Raw genomic sequence first — 26,948 nt, forward strand, 5'->3', positions numbered from 1 at the left:
CTATCATTATACTTTTAGTTTTTGTAACATTTAATCTTAATTTATTTTCACTTACCCAGTTGGAAACAAGCATCAATTCATCTTGCAACAGCCTATTAACAGACTCTGATTTATCCACAGCGACATACATGGTGGTGTCATCTGCAAAGATTTCCATTGATGCATTGTACAGAATTAATGGCAAATCATTAACAAAAATTGCATACAATAAAGGACCGAGGCAGCTTCCTTGGGGTACTCCCACATGGAGGTCCCTCATTTCAGACATTGTGCCATTAAACATAACGCATTGTCGTCTGTTAACTAAATATTCTTTTAACAATTTAATTGAAGATTCTTGGAATTTATATGCGGATAGTTTCGTTATCAATTCACTGGGCTCAAAACGCCAGTGTGATGACCAAACGTTTTGCTTGTTAACCAGTTCGAGTCACGCTCTTTCCAGTAACCCATCAGCTTTCAAATCCTTTGGCCGAGCTGCTTGTGGCTTGCTGCTCAAGTTAACGTTAACGGTTGCCAGTGTAGGTACGGGATGTAGCAGACAAAGAGTAGGCTATTGAAGGTAAGCGATGAAGCTGTTGTGCCTTTTTGACAACAGCACTCCCGCCTTGATGTTGCAGTGGAACCACTGAGTGGAACAACCGATTAGGCTTTAGTTCTTATCAATTTAAGTTCTTTGGCGCAGAATCGTCGAAGTCGTCTTGCTTTGCTGCTGCGATTCGTCAAAGTGTTCGATGCTTGACAACAGACAGCAACCAATCAGTTGGGGCTGAAAAATACGTGACTGAATCAGTGGTGGATAGGCTTGTGCCCAGACCCTAATGATGGATTCATTGGGGCTGGACACCAGGCTAATAAGGATGTGGTTACTAAATAACATGTTAGCCTCCAACACCGCTGCCTACTGAACTGAAATGCATGCATTTAGGAGGTATGTTGACAGTTCTATTTGTATGCGCACTGCAGTCTGTAGCGAGCAGAAAGCTCTATGAATATGTAGTGAAATGTGTGTCCTCTATTCATGTATTTACATCAAAAGCATCAACATAAACATTAAAAAACTCTGATGATAATCTGATAATGCAAATAGCTTCCAATGGATTTCTGCATGTCACAGTTGTCTCAAAACTCTGAACTGGACACTGTAATTATTGCAAACAGCTTTTTTTACATACCTTTCAATAACATCAATAACATAATTTTGATATAAAGACATACATGGTGCTTGCAGTGTGCAGCTAACAATCACAAAATGTGCTTTGGATAGGAATTTACAAGCTGTTGATGATGTTGATGTTGTTGTTGTTTTCACCTATCCCTGCCTCTGTGTGGGCATCTGTGGCGAGGATGCGATGCAGTAAACTGGGGTTTAAGCGTGTTTTTTTGTTGATTCTTTTTGTTTTGTATGTGCATCTGTAACTGTTCTCATCTCTGCTGTGCCTCTGTGTTCCCAACAGCAAGAGAAGCTGGGCGATATCTGCTTCTCACTGCGGTACGTGCCCACCGCCGGCAAGCTGACCGTGGTCATTCTAGAGGCCAAAAACCTGAAGAAAATGGATGTGGGAGGCTTGTCAGGTGAGGAGAATTCTGTTTGTTTGTGTGTGTGTGTGTGTGTGTGTGTGTGTGTGTGTGTGTGTGTTTTTGTGTGCGTGTGTGTGTGTTTGTGTGTGTGTGTGTGTGTGTGTGTGTGTGTGTGTGTGTGTGTGTGTGTGTGTGTGTGTGTGTGTGCGTGCGCGCGTGCATGCGTGCGTGCGTGCATGCCCGTCGACTTTCCCTGTGACAGGCCCATTGTCTGTGATTACACATCTACTGCAGCACATACTTTTCCCACAACCATGTCACTTTCTTCTCTTTCTCTTTCTTTAACAACCCCCCGTTTACGTCACCGGCCGCAATTACACTCGTCAAAGAAAAACAGACGGCATCTGAGATACCGGTTGCATTGTAAAACCTGGAAAATATCTCAACAAAACCTCACTCTAGAGGAGATATTGATCTTTAAAAAATCTAAAAAATAAATAAAGAAGAGAACAAACAATTATACCATCAATTCTCTCTAAAGAAACTAATTGAGCGGCAACTGTGTGTAGGATTGAGTGGCGTGGGTGGAAATGGAACCGCACTGTGTGGTGGGTGGCGAGAACACACACAACCACACACTCCACCACTAACGGTTAGTCGGCGCTAATGAACAGAGTGTGTTGTGGCACAGCAGCCTGGTTGCCAGAGTAAAATGTCAGCGTTGTACATTTCTGCAATGCATGATACATAGGGCCCTATCGTCGCAAAAGCAGTAATTTAGTGTTTGCGCTCGTTTAACGCTGCACGCAATGCAAATTGGGGGCGTGCACAAGCGCATTTGTATTCTCCCTGCCATGCTATTACCTCTATGCCTGTTATAATTGTACTGGACATGCATGAGTTAGGCGTGCCACATGCCAAACCAGGCGTGTCCGCGCTAAATGCGGGGACACAGATGGCATTCTCCTATCGTCAGCATGCGCGCAATTACTTTGCGCTAAGAGCTTTGAAAAGCACCTCTTAAGCGCAGAAATACCCCGCTGCGCTTGAGCGCACCATAATCTCCATGCTGCGCAGCGCAGTGCAGATGAATTCCTTTTGGATACGTCATTACGCACGGACATGCCACGCCAGGACATCAAATTCTGCTGCTAAAATGGGGTATTAGCAGATAATTCAGTGAGAATCTTTTATCACATCGCAAAGAGGTGTTAATGGCGTGGTGTTAATTGAGAAAACTTGTTGGACATTGTAGTCTACTTGCAATAGGCTATTCACCTTCACCTATCCCATAACCCGGAGGGTCGTTGGCACCACAGACGATCTGTCGACAAGCTCTCTCCATCTCTGTCTGTCCTCGGCATGAGTTGGCAGCTCTCACTGTTTCACAGAGTTTTAATTGAGTCCACTCTAAATCCTCCCATCTTTTCTCTTGTCTCCGCCGTTTCCCCGCTGCAAACATTCTATTTCCCAGTCAGAAAAAGAACCCAAATTTTATCAAATCACAGATGTTTTTAACAGGTATTTGATATGATGGTGTTATTGTGAGATATGCCTATCCAAATTACGCATGGAGAGAATTACAGCATATTGCATGCCTTGCGCAAACTCTTATTACAGCGATTGCGAGACAGGAATCTGATTGGTTTGATTGATGTAACGCCCAGGCATTGCCTGGCCACACGTGAATAATTCTGGTGCCCAAATCCCGTTTGCGCTGGCATTTTGGGGGCACAGATGACTTGGCACGCCTTCAATTTAACCTCCCCTTCATATCCAAATTGCTCGAAAGAGTCGTCTCCAGTCAGCTCACAGCCCATCTCTCAAAAAACAATCGCTTTGACAGCTTTCAGTCTGGTTTCAGACCCCACCACTGCACAGAAACAGCACTGGTCAAAGTTATAAATGATCTATTATTAGCTATGGACTCAGATCGGACCTCTGTTCTGCTGCTCCTTGACCTGAGTGCCGCGTTCGACACGGTCGACCACGCCATCCTCCTCGATCGCTTAGAAAACCTTGCCGGTATCAAGGGACTAGCTCTTGACTGGTTTCGTTCATACTTATCCGACAGATCACATCGTATAGTATTTAATAACTCCATGTCTGATCTTTCAAGTGTCAAATATGGTGTTCCACAAGGTTCAGTTCTTGGTCCCATTCTCTTCTGTGTATACATGTTATCCCTAGGACACATCTTTAGAAAATTCGGCATAAACTTTCACTGTTATGCCGACGATACTCAAATCTACATCCCTATTACAGCCAACGACTCCTCCAACCTTCTCAATCTTACAACCTGTTTAACTGAAGTCAAAACCTGGATGTGTAGAAGCTTCCTACTCCTCAACTCCAACAAAACAGAGATGCTGCTAGTTGGCCCATCAGAACATAGACACCAGTTTAGTAATATAACCATAAACCTAGATGGCTATTTCATTTCACAAAAACCGACAGTTAGAAATCTAGTAGTTCTTGACCCATCATTATCCTTTGTTCAACACATCAAAAACACCACCAAATCTGCTTTTTTCCATTTACGCAACTTAGCTAGGATCCGCCCGATTTTATCACTGACGGATGCTGAAACTCTGATACATGCTTTTATCACTTCAAGAATAGATTACTGTAATTCACTCTTCTCTGGTCTACCATTAACTACAACCAACAGTCTTAAATTAGTTCAGAATGCAGCAGCTAGAGTCCTTACCAGAACAAGGAAATTTGATCACATTACATCTACACTCATAGCCCTGCATTGGCTCCCGATACAGGCTAGGGCCGATTTCAAGGTACTCCTCTTGACCTACAAGGCCTTGAATGGACTCGCACCATCCTATCTCGCCGACTTAGTTAAACCCTACATTCCGGGACGGTCACTACGCTCCCAATATGCTGGTTACCTGACAGTCACCAGGTACAAGAAAAAAACAGTCGGGGCCAGAGCATTCACACACCGTGCCCCGTGTCTTTGGAATGCTTTTCCCCTGACTGTTAGATAAGCTAACACTATTGACATTTTTAAACCTTTTCTCTGTGCATTATGGCTCCTCCATCTATTGATGTTTTCTAGTTTTCTGTTGTAGATTTTACTCTGTGCTACTCTTGCCTATTTGATTGTCTCTGCATAGGCTTGTGTATTGTGCATATGTTTGTGTCATATATTCCGAACTGCTTTGTTGTGAAGTGTACAGAGACCCCTTGGGGTGATGTTGCACTATAAATAAATAAAAACTGAACTGAACTGAACTGAATTTGCGCCTGCGGCAGGTGCCGTGCGCGGTTGCGCACCCACGCCAAGAATTGCCTCCCCATTTCGGGGCTGTTTTAACTTAAAAAAACAGGGAGGTCACGTCTACCCAATCAATTATATAATTATATCAACAGTTACGTTTCTGTATAAATCTTTACAATATCGTCGCTGTCACGGCAGGACATCGAATCTCCAAAACAGCAACTTTTCAGGAAGTTAAAAAAACCTGTTTGCTCTTAAAATACTGAACCAAACGTCTTCAAAGTTGGCACATGTCTTAATTATAGTTAGTTTCCCACTGAATGTGTCATTACTTTATTAATATCTTACCTGGATAAGCTCAAATGATGTTGTTTATATTATCAGTCCGACTTGGAAGCACTTTCTCCCGGCCAGTCAGGCGCTGATGGCCGCCTCCCCTCTGGTATGCACATGCACGAGTCGCAAGCTCCGGGCCGCGGGGGCGCACGCAGCCGTGCAGCAGGGCTCCTTGCCTCTCATGGCCGAGGGAAGGCTTTGCCATGGGGATGAGAACAGTCTGACATAACGTAACGTTGCCATTACTTTATTCTCGTCAGAAACCACTCCGATTTGCATGTTAAAACAAGTTTGCAGCCTAGGAATAACTGGAAAACATTTTATTGATCTATTCACGTCAGAGGAAGCCAGGATTAAACAAAACTATATCAGAAATACACAGCACGTCTGCCGTGTGACTTTTCCGGGTTTAATGTCCTGCGTGGGGGGGGGGTACAGACGGAGGTAGGGGAGGAATTTCGAGGTTTGACTGACAGATTGAGGGCGAATGGCGTTACGAGAATTACTCACAAGCTCGTTTTAATGCTTTTCCATTGGTTGCATTTGGTAAAACCCACAGAGACGTGAAGGGTGACCAATGGCATTGATTCATGACAAAAAATAAAAATCTGAAAAAATGGATATTCTGGGTCCTGCCGCGACAGCGACGATATGCTCCCAAGAGGTGGGGATGCGTTTGGCGGCGGGCGGGAGGGTCCAAAACTCGGAATAACACCTGGACACTTGCGCGAGGTGGACTGCTATCATCCCTGCAGGGACGATAAAGCAGGCGTTGAGGCACGCAAACAGGTGCGCAAGCGCAAAAGCAGATAGCGCCTGTACCAAGATAGGGCCCATAGTTTCAATTCTGAACCAAAAATATGTGGCATATCAGGTTTCTAGATACGTGTATCAATGTTATAAACATCAGAGTCTTCTATTGAAATAGCATGGTGGCCAGTAAGGGTGTTGTGGCGTAAAAACTTAGCTTTCACACTGGAGAGCTGTGTTAATTTCCCAGCGTGTTCAAAGTCTACATTCAAACGTAAGTCGCATTTAACATTTCTGTTATTTGAGCTTAACCCAAACCATAACCCTAACCTTAACCAAGTTGTTTTACTTGTCGAACCATAACCAAAGTTGTTAAAGTTGTTTGATTTGTGTTTAACATTAGAAAGACAGCGAGGTTTTCAAATTAACTGCTGCTTTGTTTCAAATTCACGTGGAGATTGTGGACTCCAGAAACGTATTCTATTCTGGTGACTGGGTTTGGCACAGTGATGTCATTTTATTCTAGCGACTGGGTTTGGCACAGTGATGCCATTTTATTCTAGCGACTGGGTTTGGCACAGTGAGGTCATTTTATTCTGGTGACTGAGTTTGGCACAGTGAGGTCATTTTATTCTGGTGACTGGGTTTGGCACAGTGATGTCATTTTGTTCTTGCGACTGGGTTTGGCACAGTGATGTCATTTTATTCTGGTGACTGAGTTTGGCAAAGCGAGGTCATTTTATTCTGGTGACTGGGTTTGGCACAGTGATGTCATTTTGTTCTTGCGACTGGGTTTGGCACAGTGATGTCATTTTGTTCTTGCGACTGGGTTTGGCACAGTGATGTCATTTTGTTCTTGCGACTGGGTTTGGCACAGTGATGTCATTTTGTTCTTGCGACTGGGATTGGCACAGTGATGTCATTTTGTTCTTGCGACTGGGTTTGGCACAGTGATGTCATTTATTCTGGCGACTGAGTTTGGCACAGTGATGTCATTTTATTCTGGTGACTGAGTTTGGCACAGTGATGTCATTTTATTCTGGTGACTGAGTTTGGCACAGTGATGTCATTTTATTCTGGTGACTGAGTTTGGCACAGTGATGTCATTTTATTCTTGCGACTGAGTTTGGGGGGAGGGTGGACGTGAGAGGGTGAGAGGAGGATCGGGTTTTACAGAATGTAGGGGATACAGTGGATGGCTAAATCCAGAAAGAGGCGGTAATGCAACATAAAGGATGCTAACTGCCATAAAACACCACAGAAGAAGAAGAAGACTGAGTTTGGCACAGTGATGTCATTTTATTCTGGCGACTGGGTTTGGCACAGTGATGTCATTTTATTCTGGCGACTGGGTTTGGCACAGTGATGTCATTTTATTCTCGTGACTGAGTTTGTTTGGCACAGTGAGTGAGGTAATTTTATTCTGGTGACTGAGTTTGGCACAGTGAGTGAGGTCATTTTATTCTGGTGACAGTTTGGCACAGTGAAGAAAATAATGTGTAAATAGAAAGCTGCCTCGGTCCAGCTCCCACAATACACCAGTACAGGATTAGGATCAATGGATGACATTTATCACATTACTCTGAATAGCGGGTCAGGTGCCATGGCAACCGAATGTGCCACTTCTGAAGGTGAGGAGAGGTGGAACTCCTACATACAGCATTGAAAGACTCACAAATCGACAGGAGTGGGTGGTAATGCATTACAAGTAATGCACATGAGTATTATTAGGGGTTCAAGCCCCGAAGGGGCTGAAACCCTATTGTTTTTGTGCTGGTTTATTATTCTCGTCATTGTCGTTGTTCATCTGCCTCGACGCAAATTCCCGTGAGTTGGTAAATGGCAGAGACCTGAAATTTGCCACAATGACAGATATTGGGTGCTAATTTCTGCTCAAGGAATATTTTTCGAATTGGCCTGAAGGGGGCGCTATAATTAGAGGTTTTACCTTAAAGGCCATAACTTCCACGCCCTTTGTCCGTTTTTCAAACTTTTTTTGTACATGTTCAGGTGAACCTGCTCTTCAAATTTGCCTCAAGGACCCTCAAGGTCCGTCTGATTTTTTTTTTTTTATATTTTGAAAAGTTTGGAAAACACATTTTTGACATCTCCTCCTAGACCGTTTGACCGATTTCCACCAAAATCTCCAGGAAGCATCTATGGAGCAAGCTCTACAATCCTGAATGTTGGATTTTTGAAATCTATTTTCGTTTCAAAGTTATTAATCGTTAAAGTTGTGAGAGGGCGTGGCCTCTCAGCTAAATTGTCATAACTTCATGACCGATTAACGAATCTTCACGAAACTTGTTGGCGATCTTCGGAGACCATCCCAGACCATGTGTGTCAAGTTTTGTGCAATTCGACCAAAAGGGGGCGCCATAAACGCCAGAAATGGGCGTGGCTTAACACAAAAAAGGCCGTAACTCTGCACCTGTTTGTCCAATGATCGCGAAACTTGGCAGATATATCAGGGAGGATGTCCTAGTCAAGAGCAGAAGTTTTGTCATCATTGGTGAAATTTGGCGGGGTCTATGGTGTAAGCATGTAATAGCTGTAAATCAAGTCCATTCACATAATCGGTTGCAGATACCTGAAATTTAGCACAACGACAGATATTGGGTACTAGTTTCTGCTCAAGAAATATTTTTCGAATCGGCCTGAAGGTGGTGCTATAATTAAAGGTTTTACGTTAAAGGCAATAACTTCCACGCCGTTTGTCCGATTTTCAAATTTTCTTTTTCCACATGTTCAGGTGAACCTGCTCTACAAACTTGCCATAAGGAGCCTAACGCTACATTCACACGGAGAACCTACGCCTTGCCTTGCCTCAACCCACGCCTACGCCTGCAGACCTTGAGCTGGGCGTGAACCTATTACACGCTTTTGCGATCACACCGCACGCCTTTGCACGCTGAACCTGGAGCCGAGTCACAAGCGCCTCTCCTCTCTCCCGACTGTATTTTTTCACGTGTGGTCCCGAATTATCATGGGTAGGTAAAATAAATCTGATATATTTAATGTTCTATTGATGCTGGATATGTATAACCAGGTCTGACTATAGTCTGACTTTTTAGAGAGGTAATCTTGCAAGAATATGTGCTGGCACAACAACATTGTCCATCTTGCTTCTTCGGTCGCTATTCTCTCTCCTGAAGATTTGTTTGCCGACAGGGAGAAAGCCCCACGTGATAGCCACCCGTCAATCTCTCTCTCTCTCTCTGCTCAACACAGTTGTAGTAACTCCATTTTATTTTGAAATTCAGTTGACTTTGCCATTTCGCACGGATATTGTCGCGTTTTTCTTTCATGGCTTGACAGAAGAAGCCTGCCTGCACGCGCCTAGTCGGCTTGAAAATAGAACTCACGCCTAAACGATAAAATCGGCAAGGCACAGGCAAGGCGTGGGTACACACAGGGTTCACGCTCAGGCACCCGGTGTACACAGCCTCGTTGACTAAAACGGACGCCTATTTAAAAGCGTGGGTAAAGGCAAGGCGTAGGCAAGGCTTGGGTCCCCGGTGTGAACTAAGCTTAAAGGTCCGTCTGGAAATTTTTTGAGATATTTTGAAAAGTTTGGAAAAGACATTTTTGACATCTCCTAGACCTAGACCGTTTGACCGATTTCCACCAGAATCGCCAGGAGGCATCTATGGAGCAAGCTCTACAATCCTGAATGTTGGATTTTTGCAATCTACTTTCGTTTCGGAGTTATTAATTGTTAAAGTTGTGAGAGGGCGTGGCCTCTCAGCTAAATTGTCATAACTTCATGACCGATTAACGAATCTTCACGAAACTTGTTGGCGATCTTCGGAGACCATCCCAGACCATGTGCGTCAGATTTTGTGTAATTCGACCAAAAGGGGGCGCCATAAATGCCAGAAATGGGCGTGGCTTAACACAAAAAAGGCTGTAACTCCGCACCTGTTTGCAATGATCGCGAAAGTAGGCAGATATATCAAGGAGGATGTCCTAGTCAAAATCAGGAGTATTGTCATAATTGGTGAAAGTGGGCAGGGTCTATGGTGTAAGCATTCCATTCGCATAATCGGTTGCAAACTTTTCAGCCTCATCTGAAATGGCATTTCTGACATGCTATTTCGCAATTTGATCAAAGGGGGGCGCCGCAGACGTAACTAAGGCAAAATATGCTGTAACTTCACACCCGTTTGTAACTCCCAGGCTGTTTCTCCAATTTTCAAGCAACTTTTTCCACAAGTTCACCTGAATGTGCTCTACAAATTTGCCTCAAGGACTATTAGGTGTTCAATTTGCGCAAGGCTTGAACCCCTGCCATTGCCGCTTGCGGCTATATTTACTATTATGATTATGATGATGATGATGATGATGTTTTTTTTTATTATTATTAGTAGTAGTAGTATCATTATTAATTTGTATTTCTTTTAAGGAACAAGTACTTTTCCACTCTGTGACAGATAGGGAAATGGATAGAGAGAAGGGTAAGGTAAGGAAGAGAGGGGTAGAGAGAAAGAGATGGGGAGAGAGAGTGGGAGATTGTTAATATCTCTATTGTATGGCTAGCTTTATTTGTTGTAGCCTACCTACTTCATAAATATTTTTTTGGGATCAACAAGCTGTTTTCGCCCGGATTATTTTGCACTGGCCTGCACGGCCTAAAAACTATTAAAATGGAAAGTAACATGTACTTTTTTCTCCAGATTTGTCCCTCTGTTTTTCTGGGAGCGTGTCTATGTTCCCACAGCCCTATGTTCCCCCAGCCCTATGTTCCCCCAGCCCTATATTCCCACAGCCCTATGTTCCCCCAGCACTATGTTCCCCCAGCCCTATATTCCCACAGCCCTATGTTCCCCCAGCCCTATGTTCCTCCGGCCCTATATTCCCACAGCCCTATATTCCCACAGCCCTATGTTCCCCCAGCCCTATGTTCCTCCGGCCCTATATTCCCACAGCCCTATATTCCCACAGCCTTATATTCCCACAGCCCTATATTCCCACAGCCCTAGGTTCCCCCAGCCCTATAATCCCACAGCCCTATGTTCCCCCAGCCCTATATTCCCCCAGCCCTATATTCCCACAGCCCTAGGTTCCCCCAGCCCTATAATCCCACAGCCCTATGTTCCCCCAGCCCTATATTCCCACAGCCCTATATTCCCAGAGCGTTATATTCCCACAGCCCTATATTCCCCCAGCCCTATATTCCCCCAGCCCTATCAATCAATCAATCAATCAATCAATCGTTATTAGCAGACACAAGGTCCAATATAAACACACAGTAAAAAAAACAGCAACACAACATCAAACAATTACACAATTAACATCAGCACATCAAAAAAATACTACAATAAGAGCCTGTACCAATGAGCCCAAGTGCTGGACTGATACTTAATTGCACTAAGACTGGGCTGAGTCAGAAGCAAGATTATGATATTCTGAGAAACATTCAGACGACAAATAAACTTATAGGTCAGGTTTCTCAGTAGGGCATGAAAGGTATTGACCCCTACACCACAAAACATTTCACTGGCACTACAACACCTTGGCCTCCCAAGCAGTATTCTCATACCGTCATTGTAGGCCACCTGCAGTTTCTGAATGCTAGCCTGCTTAAACTTGACCCACAAGGGGGCAGTATAAAGCGATGTACAATAGGCTTTGAACAGGGTTATCTTAATCTCTTCAGAGCAGAAATGAAACTTCTTTCTCAGCATATTTGCTTGTGCATACAACATGCGTCGCTGTCTGTACATGTCATCGTCATCACTCATATGATCATTAATGATGTGGCCCAGATATTTAGTACTGCTACACACATCCAGCACATGTCCTGACAGATAAAAGGATGGGAAGGAGAGATCCCTATCATCTCTTGTCCTGAAGATCATAATGACTCTTTTTAGCATTGTACTTTACATCAAACTGTACACCATAGTCAGAACAAATATGTAGCAGCTGTTGGAAACCCGCACTGCTTGGCGACAGTATGGCCAGGTCGTCAGCATACATAAAGTGATAAATGACAGTGTTACCAAGCACACATCCAGTTCTACAGCTACTGAGCTGCACAGAAAGGTCATTCATATAAAAATTAAAGAGCACAGGAGAAAGAAGCCCTCCCTGACGGACACCATTCCCAACCCCAAAAGGAGCAGAGACCACGTTGCCCCACTTGATCTGCATAGTCTGGTTTGCATACCAGTATGCCAGGATTCTGATCAAATTGCAAGGCACTCCCCTCTCCCTCAGCTTAATAAATAGTTTCTGGTGGTTTACACGGTCAAATGCCTTAGAAGCATCAATGAAACTCACTAGGACCGAGGAGTTTTTACCTTTATACATGTCAATAACTTCTTTCAGTCCATAGATGCACACGTCAGTACCATGCTTGGCTTTAAACCCAAACTGATTATCAACAGTGCCTAAATATGGATTTAAACGAGATAGTAAAATTTTCTCTAAAACTTTGGAGAGTACACTAGCAAGTGCAATTGGCTGGTAGTTGTCCAGGCTACCCACCTTGCCTGTCTTATCCTTGATGACTGGCACCAAGGTAACAGGCAACATGGAGTTTGGCAGCAGCCCTATATTCCCCCAGCCCTATATTCCCACAGCCCTATGTTCCCCCAGCCCTATGTTCCCCCAGCCCTATATTCCCACAGCCCTATGTTCCCCCAGCCCTATGTTCCTCCGGCCCTATGTTCCCACAGCCCTATATTCCCACAGCCCTATATCCCCACAGCCCTATATTCCCACAGCCCTATATTCCCACAGCCCTATGTTCCCACAGCCCTATATTCCCCCAGCCCTATGTTCCCCCAGCCCTATATTCCCACAGCCCTATGTTCCCACAGCCCTATATTTCCACAGCCCTATATTCCCACAGCCCTATGTTCCCACAGCCCTATATTCCCACAGCCCTATATTCCCACAGCCCTATGTTCCCACAGCCCTATATTTCCACAGCTCTATATTCCCACAGCCCTATATTCCCACAGCCCTATGTTCCCACAGCCCTATATTCCCACAGCCCTATATTCCCACAGCCCTATATTTCCACAGCCCTATATTCCCACAGCCCTATATTCCCACAGCCCTATATTCCCCCAGCCCTATATTCCCACAGCCCTATATTCCCACAGCCCTATGTTCCCCCAGCCCTATGTTCCCACAGCCCTATATTCCCACAGCCCTATATTCCCACAGCCCTATATTCCCACAGCCCTATATTCCCCCAGCCCTATATTCCCACAGCCCTATATTCCCACAGCCCTATATTCCCACAGCCCTATGTTCCCACAGCCCTATATTCCCACAGCCCTATATTCCCACAGCCCTATGTTCCCACAGCCCTATATTCCCACAGCCCTATGTTCCCACAGCCCTATATTCCCACAGCCCTATATTCCCACAGCCCTATATTCCCCCAGCCCTATATTCCCACAGCCCTATATTCCCACAGCCCTATATTCCCACAGCCCTATATTCCCACAGCCCTATATTCCCACAGCCCTATATTCCCACAGCCCTATATTCCCAGAGCGTTATATTCCCACAGCCCTATATTCCCCCAGCCCTATGTTCCCACAGCCCTGTTTCCTCTGTTTAATAATAAAATAAAGATTTTCACCTGTCTTTCAAGCATTTTCATAGATAAAAAAAAACTTAACGAAATAACGCAAAATTATCCTACTCCTCCAGTGATAGCCGTGTCCGGAAGCATTATGTTTTGGGATTATCCCTATGTATGTACTGTACAGTATGTCTGTCCTGCCCATTCTTGTTACATCTCATTAAAATGCATTGTCCCTAAAAAGAAGTGTCTAAATTGCACAAAATCATACACTGGACTTCCTCGTGTCCCATGCAAGCAACCCGGCAAGTGTGAAGTCAACTGAACAAACTGTCCCCAGGATATGAGGACACACAGACATACAGTACAGAGATTCCTGCCTTTACAGTATGATTACTCATTATTACTATACTACTACCTATTACTTATTACATACACTGCAGTCTGGGTCTTTTTTGGGGGGGGGAAGGGGGGGGGGGCACGGGTTAAGGGGCGGGGCAACAACACGTTATGTGCATTAGGGCAGTGGTTCTCAAATGGGGGTCCGGGGACCCCCAGGGGTCCGTGGCACTTTGTCAGGAAGTCCGCGAGAAGTTTTCAGGAAAATAAAAATAAAAACTTTTTTTTTTTACAAAAGCTTCACAGTTCAACGAAAATATTTTATGCTTTAAATCTAAAAAGGTTCATGGATTACATTCTAATCTAACAAACCTATCAATTTAAAAGTCAAGCACGTTACCGTGGAAACAATTAATCTTAGCCCAAAATCACAAATCAGAATGAGGGGGTCCCCGGTATATTTTCTATCTTGTAAGGGGTCCTTGGCTGAAAAACATTTGAGAACCTCTGCATTAGGGAATGGCCATACTGGTGCTGTGGGGATGTAAGCTAGAGGGAACATAGGGCCTAATTTTGATGGGAGGAACATTTCTTAGAAATGGAGGAACATAGGGCTATCAGGTAAGTAGGGCAGCGGGGGCTGATAGAGACGGTCGGACGTGGTGGGGGATGGTGGAGGATGGGGTGGTGCTGGGGGAGTGCGTGCGTGACCATGTGTGATTGGCCTATGAGTTCTTAGGGTCCATGAGTGTGTGTGTGTGTAGGTCTGAGCCCCCTCCGGCTGAACACAGCGTTGCTGCGGAGATGGCCTCGGTCTATTCAGTCCAAAATTCAGGTGTCAGATGTCAGGGCGGGGGGGTGAATAGATGAGCGTAGTTGCAGACGAAAATATCAGGGGAGGAATTGCTGCTGCGTCCTTGGCAGTTCGGAGTCCAGATTAGAATGAAAATGTTTTGGTTGCCTGAATTCCTTTCAGGTCACACAGACCAAACAGAACAGGTGTCAAGTCTCTGGATCCCAACTTAGTTCATTTCTTATGCAGATCAGTGGAAATTTCCATGATTTAATCCAGATATAAACCATTTTTCACAGTTCAAATTCACTGACCGCCCATCTCAATTTTCATGACGTCACAGCCTAGGGTCAATCGCTGTTGTCTTCCCGTGTCCCGTGGCGAAAGATCCGTCTGGGCAGAGGGTGGGGGTTCCCCGGACCTCGCATTCCTCAAAGTTTAGTTGATTTGCGTTGAGAGACCAGCTTAGTAAATCCAATAAATCCATATTTGTCATTTCGAATAGACGAAAGTAAGTTTGCTCCGGCTAGGGCGGTATTGCAGGCAGACGGAAAGGTGCAGGAGAGGAGGGGTGGAGAGAGCGAGCAGAAAAGCGTCCGTCTCCCTCAAGTGCTGAAGCAGAAGGGGAACATAGGGCCTAATTTGCAGGGAAATCCTTGGTGGAACATAAGGCTGTGGGAATAGAAATGGGGGAACATAGGGCTGTGGGAATATAGGGCTGTGGGAACATAGAGATGACCCCGTTTTTCTCAACAATTGTACTTGGCCAATTCCCCCTTTTCTACCCCGGTCGCTGCTCCACCCCTGCCGATCTGGTGAGAGCGTAGACTAGCGCATGCTTCCTCCGATATAAGTGCAGTCACCAGCCGCTTCTTTTCACCTGACAGCGGGGAGCTTCACCGGCAGGACGTACCACGTGGGAGGATCACAATATTCCCACCAGTTCCCCTCCGCCATGAACAGGCGCCCCGACTGACCAGAGGAGGGGCTATGCAGCAACCAGGACACATACCACTAATCCGGCTTCCCACCCACAGACAGCCAATTGTGCCTGTACGGACACCAGGTAACACGGGGGCGCGAACCTGCGCCCCCTTGTGTTGGTAGGCAGGGAATCTGCCGCTGCACTACCCGGACACCCAGAGTAATTATACTTTTACTTGAGTATAGATTTTCAATTCTCTGCCCACCACTGGCATCGGGTCAATCCATCTACTTGTCAACATTCAGCTCCCATCAGTCAGAGGTGCCAAAGACTCTTTTAGGGAGGAGAGACAGCGTGATGGATCACCGATGCACTCCCAAGACGCTCCGCTAAATCCCAAGCTGCCACTGTGCTTTCACATCGAGAGACTCCTCTTTAGTTTGGCTCTGCCGAAAGGAAGCTTTTACTGTCACATTGCTGGAAACAGAGGAATCTCATCCTGTGCATGTGTTTATTTTCCTGTGGGGGCAAGCATGCGATGTGGGCAAAGGTGCGTAGCAGATCCATCTGTGTGCGCATCGAGGCACACCTAAACTGCTGTATGGTTATACAGTACACACTCGCTTTCCGAACAAGCGCGTTGACTGACCAGAGGAGGCACTAGTGCAGCGACCGGCACATATACCCTTAATCCGGCTTCCCACCCACAGACATGGACAATTGTGGCTGTATGGACACCCGACCAAGCCGGAGGTAACACAGAAGCTTGAACCTGTGACCCTCGTGTTGGTAGGCAGGGAATCGACCACTGCACTACCCGGACGCCTCATGTCCATCATATTTGAGGTGGCCAACACTGACTGGCCTGTATCTGAGTTTTAATAAAACCATCTTCCAGTACAGCCTAACTCTCCTCCAGTACAGTAGCCTAACCTTCCTCCAGTACAGTAGCCTAACGCTCCTCCAGTACAGTAGCCTAACCCTCTTCCAGTACAGTAGCCTAACCCTCCTCCAGTACAGCCTAACTCTCTTCCAGTACAGTAGCCTAACCCTCCTCCAGTACAGTAGCCTAACGCTCCTCCAGTACAGTAGCCTAACCCTCCTCCAGTACAGTAGCCTAACCCTCCTCCAGTACAGCCTAACTCTCTTCCAGTACAGTAGCCTAACCCTCCTCCAGTACAGTAGCCTAACCCTCCTCCAGTACAGCCTAACCCTCCTCCAGTACAGCCTAACTCTCTTCCAGTACAGTAGCTTAACCCTCCTCCAGTACAGTAGCCTAACCCTCCTCCAGTACAGTAGCCTAACCCTCCACCAGGACAGCCTAACTCTCTTCCAGTACAGTAGCCTAACCCTCCTCCAGTACAGTAGAATAACCCTCCTCCAGTACAGTAGCCTAACCCTCCTCCAGTACAGTAGCCTAACCCTCCTCCAGTACAGCCTAACTCTCTTCCAGTACAGTAGCCTAACCCTCCTCCAGTACAGTAGAATAACCTTCCTCCAGTACAGTAGCCTAACCCTCCTCCAGTATAGTAGCCTAACCCTCCTCCAGTACAGCCTAACTCTCTTCCAGTACAGTAGCCTAACCCTCCTCCAGTACAGTAGCCTAACCCTCGTCCAGTACAGTAGCCTAACGCTCCTCCAGTACAGTAGCCTAACCCTCCTCCAGCACAGCCTAACCTTCCTCCAGTACAGTAGCCTAACCCTCCTCCAGTAATCCTACTCCAGTACAGTAGCCTAACCCTCCTCCAGTACACTAGCCTAACGCTCCTCCAGTGCAGCCTAACCCTCCTCCAGTACACCTTAATCCTCCTCCAGTACAGTAGCCTAACCCTCCTTCAGTACAGCCTAACCCTCCTTCAGTACAGCCTAAACCTCCTTCAGTACACCCTAACCCTCCTCCAGTACACCCTAACCCTCCTCCAGTACACCCTAATCCTCCTCCAGTACTCTAGCTTAACCTTCCTCCAGTACACTAGCCTAACCCTCCTTCAGTACAGCCTAACCCTCCTCCAGTGCATTCTAACCCTTCTCCAGTACAGCCTAACCCTCCTTCAGTACAGCCTAACCCTCCTTCAGTACACCCTAACCCTCCTCCAGTACAGCCTAACCCTCTTTCAGTACACCCTAACCCTCCTCCAGTACAGCCTAACCCTCCTTCAGTACAGCCTAACCCTCCTCCAGTACAGCCTAACCCTCCTCCAGTACAGCCTAACCATCCTCCAGTACAGCCTAACCCTCCTTCAGTACACCCTAATCCTCCTCCAGTACACCCTAACCCTCCTCCAGTACAGCCTAACCCTCCTTCAGTACAGCCTAACCCTCCTTCAGTATAGCCTAACCGTCCTCCAGTCCAGTAGCACGCTACACATTAAAAGCTCACAGCTCCCTCTCATCTGTGGGCGGCCATTTGGCAGAAAACCCTCCCCTACTTCCATTTGATGCCACTGGTGTGAGCTCTCGCCTGTGCCCATTTGCTTTGTGGGATTGTCAACATCCCGAGCTGTCACCCCTGTTGACGAGCCAATAATAATAATAAAAAAGGCTAGGTCTCATGCTCCAATCTCTTACACAGGAGGGAAATTAGCAGGGAAGCCAGACAGTTTGTCATCTCTGTATGTCACTGTTAATTGGAGCGTGTTTTATCTGTGTGTATTTTGGTCTGGGGAATTCAGGGTGAATTATTAACACACAGTAATAGCACGGTGCATGGTTGTAATACAGTCGGCATATACTGTAATTTGCAGTTTGAACTTTGACTTCTGTTACTACCAAGTTTAAGTATGTAGATTGTTACTGCACAATTTATGTGAGATTCAATGTACGAGCTAACTGGTTGTGTTATGTGATATTTTTTGTATTACCATTTTTCACCATAGTTTATGTTTCCCTTGAATTTTATTTTTTATTTTATTTGACCTTTATTTAACCATTTCAAAACACTTGAGAACCAAGCATTTGGACATCAGAAATAAGTGCTATAAGAAATTTGAATTTAAGAGACTTTAATGTCTGTTGTAGTAATAGTAATAGTGTTCTTTTGTGAAACACCAACATGTGTTCACAACACTTGCTTGTCTATCAAAATCTCAAACAAATGCTATAAAAGGACATCCAAATCCTTTCCAGATTCTTATTTTTCCAAAAATGTATTTATACTAATGGAATCTCATTATCTCATCGGTGTTTGAGGAGGTAACATCTCCAGAAGTGCTTTTCTCCCCAGAGAATGGACTTCAAATGGCAAATGGATGAAATAATGAGCAGCCCTATAATAACAATAATTAGCCTGCATCCACAATGTGGCTCAGCCACGACTTGAAGAGGAGGACAAGTAATTGATGGCCTGGGATCAGTCTTCTCCTGTTTACCATGCTTAATTACAGCTCAGACAACAAGATGTGGCTATTTTCATTAACCAATGTATAATCAGAAATAATTATTTTGATTGGCTCCTGAGCACAGCAGCCCTCCAGAAACTGCCCTCATGCCGCGCTCCCATGCGGAAGAGTTGAAAAAGACTTTAATTTAAATGACCCTTGACAGTACAGTCGGCTCTTGCTCTGCAGCTATGGAATGTGGTGATATGCAGAACACCATGTTGTTGTTTTTTTCATTAAAAAAACATGGTCTCAAAGTAATCTCATGCGCATTACAGCAAAGTAACTCATCTCTCTGCAACAGCTAAATCTTAAACACGTATATCCATTTTGGTAAATGATGTGCAATAAAAGACTTAAAAACATACAAATCCCAGAGAAAAGTTGTGCACGCAATAGGCTGACTAATACAATCACATTTGAAGACAAAGCTCTTCTAGATAATTGCATACATACATACATACAGTACATACATACATACATACATACATACATACATACATACATGCATGCATACATTTACTTATGACTGATTTGTATGTTGAACTTTTCAATACCTGGAAGTGGAACACTGTCTGAAACACTGACTGTAAAGCAAAGAGTTCATCCAGAATAGAAGGAATCAGAGATGGAAAATGTAATGCACACCGGCTTCCTCTGTAGTTTGTCTAATCGACTCTTAACTCCATGAATAGGCTTAATCACATATAGGCTGATTAAAAACATCTCCTTCCTTGAAAGAGGCACCAAGTAATCTATGATCTCTTTATGTGATCTGTAGGAATTGTAACATTAATGGAACCTCCTACACAAGACAGAGACCCAAGTCTCTGTCTGTCTCTCACCCAGTAGTGGTGGCCTGTAATTTACAGAAAACACTGAAGTCACAACTAAGCTAGCTTAGTAGAGCAGAGATCCGTCTAGAGGAGATGGAATATATCACACTGGAAAATAGTGTAACAATAACGTTACTTTAGGCAAGGCAATTTTAATGATATAATCATGAGAGACTCGTAGGAAGTTTTAACAAGCTTTATTGAACAAATAACCAGTTTAAGTGTGGCGTATGGCTCCATGATATGATGACGCTCCTCTTGAGATGAGAGAGGGGGGGCGTCAGTGACGTATAGGATAGATAATACCCCCATAGGGATTTCTACAGGAGCCATGACGTTGGTGGTGATCAGGGGAGGGGGTGGGGCAAGGCAACTGCTCCAGTGATGATGAACAGCAGCTGAGGATGATGTCACAATTGTGAGTAATGACGTAGTAGCAAGGGCTCTATATACCACCACCACCGCTTAGGTGATTGGCTCAGCAGATCAAGAGAGACAGATGTCCTTAGTTGATTGGATATTGGGAAATGGAGAAGGGGCAGTTGTGATGTCACTAGTGATGTCACTCGAGCAATTGTGATGTCACCAGTGATGTCACTCGAGCAATTGTGATGTCATCAGTGATGTCACTCAAGCAATTGTGATGTCATCAGCAGACAATTGGACTCGAGTCATAGGGACTCGGACTCGAGTCGACTCGAGTCGCAAATTTGACGACTTCCGACTCGACTCGGACTTGGAAGGGTAAATACTTGAAACGTGACTCGGACTTGGAAGAAAATGACTCGAAACTCGACTCGGACTTGTGACAAGATCAGCCGAGTGCACCAGCTGGGCGTACGCCTAGGTTTACACGCTACGTCCGATGTAGAACTCAAAGTTACGACTAACTTAATTTTATGACTAGTGCACCCTGTATGCGCTGCGTCTGTGTATGGAGCAGGCGTAAAAGTTACACCCAAATGCGTAGCTACTCACTGACAGCTGTCTCATCTTGATCTGCGCGTCATGCGGCCGGAATCTTCTCCAAAAATATCGATCGATATGTGCTGTAAATAGACGTTTTGGGCGCAGGACCTCCGCTCGTCGGCGGGTTTTTAAAAGCTGATGCGTCGGAAGATCTTTCAATTTCTTCCTGACTTCGTCAACTGCCCGCAGTCCGCAGTCTGCCATCGCATTCAGTACTGATTGCACTTGTGATCAAACTGCTTGTGTTGGCGCTGTTAAATTGAGCTGTGAGAACGTTCCTATGCTTTGAATACAACTCTATAAGTTTGAGCTGAGTTGGAGCTGTCTGTCAGCTGTGTCGAGCTCATCTGAGAGAAGTGTGTTGCTTGGCAACAAGCACGTATTAACGTGAACGCGCACGTCTGCAGCCTAAATAATCTCTGCCTTGTCATTTTTTCTAACCTGTGACTCGACTTGACATAACCTGTGACTCGACTCGAGACTTGACTTGAAATAACATTGTGACTTGACTTGACTTGACTTGCCGACAAAAGGAAAGACTTGGGACTTGCTTGAGACTCGGGACCAATTGACTTGAGACTCGCTTGGGACTCGGATCAGAGGGACTTGGACAATTGTCTGGTCATCAGTGATGTCACTAAGGAGTTACACACGCTGAATGACGAGGGGCATGTACACATGGGGTGCTCTAAACTATGCTGTAGAGGTTAGTCTTCCATGATTGAAATTCAGTCAAAGACCACACCAATCATGAGAGACTCGTAGGAAGTTTTAACAAGCTTTATTGAACAAATAACCAGTTTAAGTGTGGCGTATGGCTCCATGATATGATGACGCTCCTCTTGAGATGAGAGAGGGGGGGCGTCAGTGACGTATAGGATAGATAATCCCCCAAAAGAAATGAAAGTTAGAACGGGATAATATAACGAAAGGGGGGTCATGAAGCTTGCCGGGGGTATGCAAATTGTCAGGACATGGGTTGACAGGGGTTTATGCAAATACCGGGATAATGGGTTGTGCAAATTGTCAGGACATGGGCTGACTTGACAAGACGTGAGCTGACTGAGGTTTAAGCAGAATGCAGGGATACTGGGTTGAGCAAATTGTCAGGACGTGGGCTGATTGAGGTTTATGCAAATGCCAGAATGATGGGTTATGCAGAGGGGTACGGTGGCGCAGTCGGTAGCGCTGTCGCCTCACAGTTAGAAGGTCCTGAGTTTGATTCTCGCCTGGGACACTGTGAGCGCTGTGGTTGTGTTCCCCCCCATATCTTCAGTGCCTACTGCCCAGGTGGGTTATCTCGTCGTAAGGGCCTTTCTCTCTGTGTGGAGTTTGCATGTTCTCCCCGTACCCCCCAGGGGGTTTCCTCCGTATATAACCCCCCCCACTAAAAACATGCAGAAGATCAGATCGTCATCGTCATCCGACCAGTGACGACAACATCCGAAGTTGGTCCCCGGGCGCTGTACGAGAAAGCGACCACTGCTCCTGGCCTGCCCCTCGCAGGAAAGGACATGCCTGGATGGGTTAAATCCAGAGGACACTTTTCACCGGCCACCGTCAGCATGAGTGTGTTGTGGCCTCATGCATGTATTGTGGTGTTCGTGTGACAATAAAAGACGGGCTTGTCCGTTACGAGAGAAAATTGTCAGGACGTGGGGTTACTGAGGTTTAAGCAAAATGCAGGGATAATGGGTTGAGCAAATTGTCAGGACGTGGGCTGATTGAGGTTTATGCAAATGCCGGAATGATGGGTTATGCAGGTTGTCAGGACATGGGCTGACTTGTCAGGACGTGGGCTGACTGAAGTTTAAGCAGGATGCAGGGATAATGGGTTGAGCAAGTTGTCAGGACGTGGGCTGACTGAGGTTTAAGCAGAATGCAGGGATAATGGGTTGAGCAAATTGTCAGGACGGGGGCTGACTTGTCAGGAAATGGGCTCACTGATGTTTAAGCAGAATGCAGGGATAATGGGTTGGGCAAATTGTCAGGACGTGGGCTGACTGAGGTTAAGCAATGGCAAGGACGCTTATGGGGTTATATGCAAATTGCCCAGGCATGGGCACCAAACGGGGATCGGGAGAGAAGACCACCACCAACGAAATGCATTAATACTTCCCACCAATCATGGAAGGAGGCATCTTTGGGCTGATAATATAGCAGCTTGCTCTGGATGGATGTAGGACGCATAGGCTGATGAAGACAGCAGCCCAGTTGTTGAAGGGAGGACCCCCCCTTACTTTATCCCAAATTGTATGAGGCACAGATTGGCTTGATATTTTTCTCATAGTTTTCCTATCTATCTGTTCTATTCCTAATAGATGCACATTCTGATTTGTGCATTTTGACATTTGGAATATTAAAGGTGGGCCATTGTTAATAAGTACGTTTTCCCCTTGGATTTTACTTTAAATTGCGTGTTGTATGTCTATTATGGGCCTTTTTCATTTGTTTTGACAGTCGTGTACTGTCACTTTGGGAGAGTTGCACCCGCACCCTCGGCTGAGCTGTTGTACGGTGGATTCAGTTCAGTTGAGGCAGACACTGGCTGTGGAGACACACGGTTTTCGTGCCATGTCCTTTTTGATTAGTTTTGACGTCCAGCAGGAGGGGGAGCAGTGAATGTGACCTGTGACTCTTGTGGCTGTGGAATGGAAGTTGTTTGTGTTTTTCCGGCCTTGCAGTGGACTCTGGAGTGGATGATTGGAGACTGTCGACTGGACACATGTACGCCATGACTAGCAGCTGAGTGGTATAGTTTGCTGTTACACAAATGTTTTCAAAAGTGCTCGAAATCCATATATTATATAATATAAATAACACTGAGCGTTTGAGCGAATCGCTTTTTGTCGATGATGTCATCGCAGAGCGCCAGGTGTTACCTTGGATCTCCGGTCAATTCTAGACTATTTTCTTACTTTTTCAAGTCACAACACTGTCAGTTTTTAGTTATTGGTCGTTTTTAACTATATCTTTTGACTGGATGAATGATTTTAGTCATCGGAGGTCTCGATCTTATTGGTTCATCTTAGTTACGTTAGAGAAAGAGACCTCGCGGACATCTTGTATCTCCTGAACTCCATTGGAAAGAAATGGTGAGTTTTAACAAACCGTTCATTTAGTGTTTTGTCCGTTTCAATTATCGAGTCCGTTTGTTTTGGAGAGGAGGGGAACTCTAGTATAATCCGGCTTGGGTAGAAGCCTTGTGAACGATGAACATGGATGAATCCAAAGCTTTGAAACCAACTCAGCATCACACAGAAACAAGCTGAGCTAACATTAGCAACCTCGCGCCCTGCAGCCCTCGAGCAAATTCCGTTTGGGGAAACGGTGATTTCAGCTCTATTCAGCGTTTTGACCTGTTGTAATTAGAGAGTCTGTTTTCGGAGAGGAGGAGACGTCTGCGGGTATCGGCTCCCGGTAAAACCTTGTGAACAATGGACACTGAGAGAATTATAATCTCATAAAATGGCTCGCATAATTCCACCCTACTGCACGATGCCATGACGCGCCGTCTTCTGTTCTGAGATTGAGAACCCTAGCGGCAGAAAATTGGACACTTTGGACGACTTTTTGGGCTTTGGACAGCCGTGGTTAAAAGGTCAGCAATGACCAGCATGTTTATGGTCAGCAATGACCAGGTCGCAACGACCTGCATGAGCTTCAAGGGACGACAGTGAATAAGATGTCATGGTTGGGGCTTGGGCATTGGACAGCTGTTGGGGCTTTGAACAGCAACGGATAAGAGGTCAGCAATGACCTACATGTTTAAGGTCAGCAAGCCAGACCATGACTATGATGATGATGATGATGACAATGATGATGTTTTGAGCTTAGCCGCCAATGCTGTATGGGTCTGGAGTGGCCGCATTGATCAGATAATTGATGAGCTGAAACGAACAATATGATACATGGACTGAATTGCTAGCAGGAGAAACACAAGATTCGCCCAATGCAATGCGCTTTCATTAAAAGCAAAGCACGGTGGATCAGCGGTGAGCGCTGCTGCCTCACGCGGAAGGTCGCGGGTTCGAACCCCGGTCCGTCCCAGGTCCCCCCTGTGAGGAGCCTGCATGGCTGTGCGATATTGGAAACTGGCATTGCAATATATATGATTTTGCGATATGAAGAAAAGAGAGAAAATAATAATGCAAGTGTTTTTCACCAAAAGACTTATAGCTCATTAAGCCTTGTCCCTTTTACCTGCATGGGTGAATTAATAGCAGTATTTGGCTACAGCCAGAGTGAATGGCAGAAGCTAGGTTTCATTGCCAACTTGTGGTTATAGGATTTTCAATGAACTTGCTGATGTGCTATTTGCGACCCTGTTAGGTTATGGTTGCCCTTGTTGAACGGCACAATTTATCACGTGACTCATCAGCAATGGCATTTTGCAAGAAGTATTGAGATTCTGAATGCATTAAAATCATGAAAAGATACGGTTTAGGGCGGTCATGACGACGTCAGGCAGCTACAGTACATGACATCCTGCTGCTGTTGCTGCTCAGCTGGACAACAGGCGATGGGGAATTCTTGGCGATTGACGGGGCCCGGTGTTGCCTGGAGAGCGATGGATGATCCCTGGTGCGGAAATGCCCCCAACACTGGCCACACGCTGGACGGCCGGTGTGATCGAGCCGATTTGCTGGTGGATGCTAATGCGGAAGTGCTCTGGATTCTGCACGCTGGACTGACGATGGGCTGCTGGAAGCCATGGAGCCCCAGTGAAGAAAATAATGCGCTGGTGCAAGCTGGACAAAATGGGGCCGCTCGAACTTTGTCTTGAGACTGATGTTGACTTGATGATGGACAGGCTGAAGGGGGAACGCTCTGCACGGAAGCGAGGCCTACGCGGGAGCTGATGAAGGCTGTTTGCTTGAGCCTATTTACTCCGTAAGCGAGACAACTGCTCCAGTGATGATGAACAGCAGCTGAGGATGATGGCACAAATGTGAGTAATGACGTAGTAGCAAGGGCTCTATATACCACCACCACCGCTTAGGTGATTGGCTCAGCAGATCAAGAGAGACAGATGTCCTTAGCTGATTGGATATTGGGAAATGGAGAAGGGGCAGTTGTGATGTCACTAGTGATGTCACTCGAGCAATTGTGATGTCACCAGTGATGTCACTCGAGCAATTGTGATGTCATCAGTGATGTCACTCAAGCAATTGTGATGTCATCAGTGATGTCACTAAGGAGTTACACATGCTGAATGACGAGGGGCATGGGGTGCTCTAAACTATGCTGTAGAGGTTAGTCTTCCATGATTGAAATTCAGTCAAAGACCACACTCAGACAAGGCAATTCAAAGTGCTTTATGAGGGCATAAAAATACATTGAAGATAAGATATTAAAATAACACTAAGATGGCATTTATACTTAAAGACATTAAAATTACATTTGAAAGACAATAACAAAAAGTTTGAGATTTAGGTGGGGATAAGTGTGTCTTCCCAAACGGAGGGAGAAAAGGAAAGTGAGCTTTGGAAGACAGAAATCCAAACAAAGTAGGCCTAATCGTTGAAGATGTATGACGGTCATTTTGTGCTACGGAGCAGTAGCCTACAAATTCTTGTTTATTGTTGTTGTAAAATTGTGTATTTCACTTCCGTCGTGTCTTCCCAGCAATTTTGGTGTGTTGCTACAGGGGGCCTTCAAAAGTGATTGAGCCAGCCGTTTGTGTGTGTGTGGGTGGGGTGTGTGTGCGTGCGTGTGTGCGTGCGTGCGTGTCCGTTTGTGTGTGTGGGTGCGCGCACATGTGTGACGGACACAGAGGCTAAGTGGCTGGCGGTGGCTTGGAATGAGGACAGGCGGGCTAATAGAGGTAGCGGCAGCGAGAAGTGCTTTGTCCCGCCCGCTCCCTCTAAAGGTGTCCCAGGAGGAAGTGAGGCCGCCCATAACCAGGTAATGGACCTCAGTCGGAGAGGTTATCAAAGCACGCAGGCGGTGTGTCGGCAGTAATGAAGCCGCACTGCCCCGACCCGGTGCTCCGGCTCGCCATCAAGCCTCTCGGCTGGAGGGTTTATTTGTTTTGCTTCTCTGGCTGGCTGGACTCAGAGACCCGGTCAGCAAGGCAATGGGCCTGCAGGTCATTAAGTTGATGAGCAGGCCCAGTGAGAGAGCAAGCAATCTGAAAGTGATTATGAAATGCAAACTTTATTTTGACAGTGTCTTCCTTGTAGAGGATGCTGGTCAGAAGAGTTTAACTGGTTTAAGCTGCTATCCTTTATTGATTTCCCTTATTAAATCTATGTCACAAAGGAGGAGATGGAGATAAAGAGAACCAGATGAGTTGTTAGAGAAGGATTTTTAAGCTTT

At 45.7% G+C, this 26,948-nt stretch overlaps 1 protein-coding gene across 1 annotated transcript in view; it reads left to right on the forward strand.

Moving 5' to 3' along the window:
* The window catches only part of syt1a (synaptotagmin Ia), a gene marked incomplete at its 3' end in the record, with an annotated part of 278,817 nt that overhangs the window by 235,409 nt on the left and 16,460 nt on the right, over positions 1 to 26,948 (forward strand). Inside the window, exon 7 of the mRNA XM_083632089.1 lies at positions 1,458 to 1,575. Within this exon, the coding sequence (XP_083488215.1) occupies positions 1,458 to 1,575 (118 nt within the window). The remainder of the gene's footprint in view (positions 1 to 1,457; positions 1,576 to 26,948) is intronic.

The sequence above is a fragment of the Poromitra crassiceps genome (genome assembly GCF_964638095.1).
Source record: "Poromitra crassiceps genome assembly, chromosome: 2".
In the NCBI taxonomy this organism is placed as follows: domain Eukaryota; kingdom Metazoa; phylum Chordata; class Actinopteri; order Beryciformes; family Melamphaidae; genus Poromitra; species Poromitra crassiceps.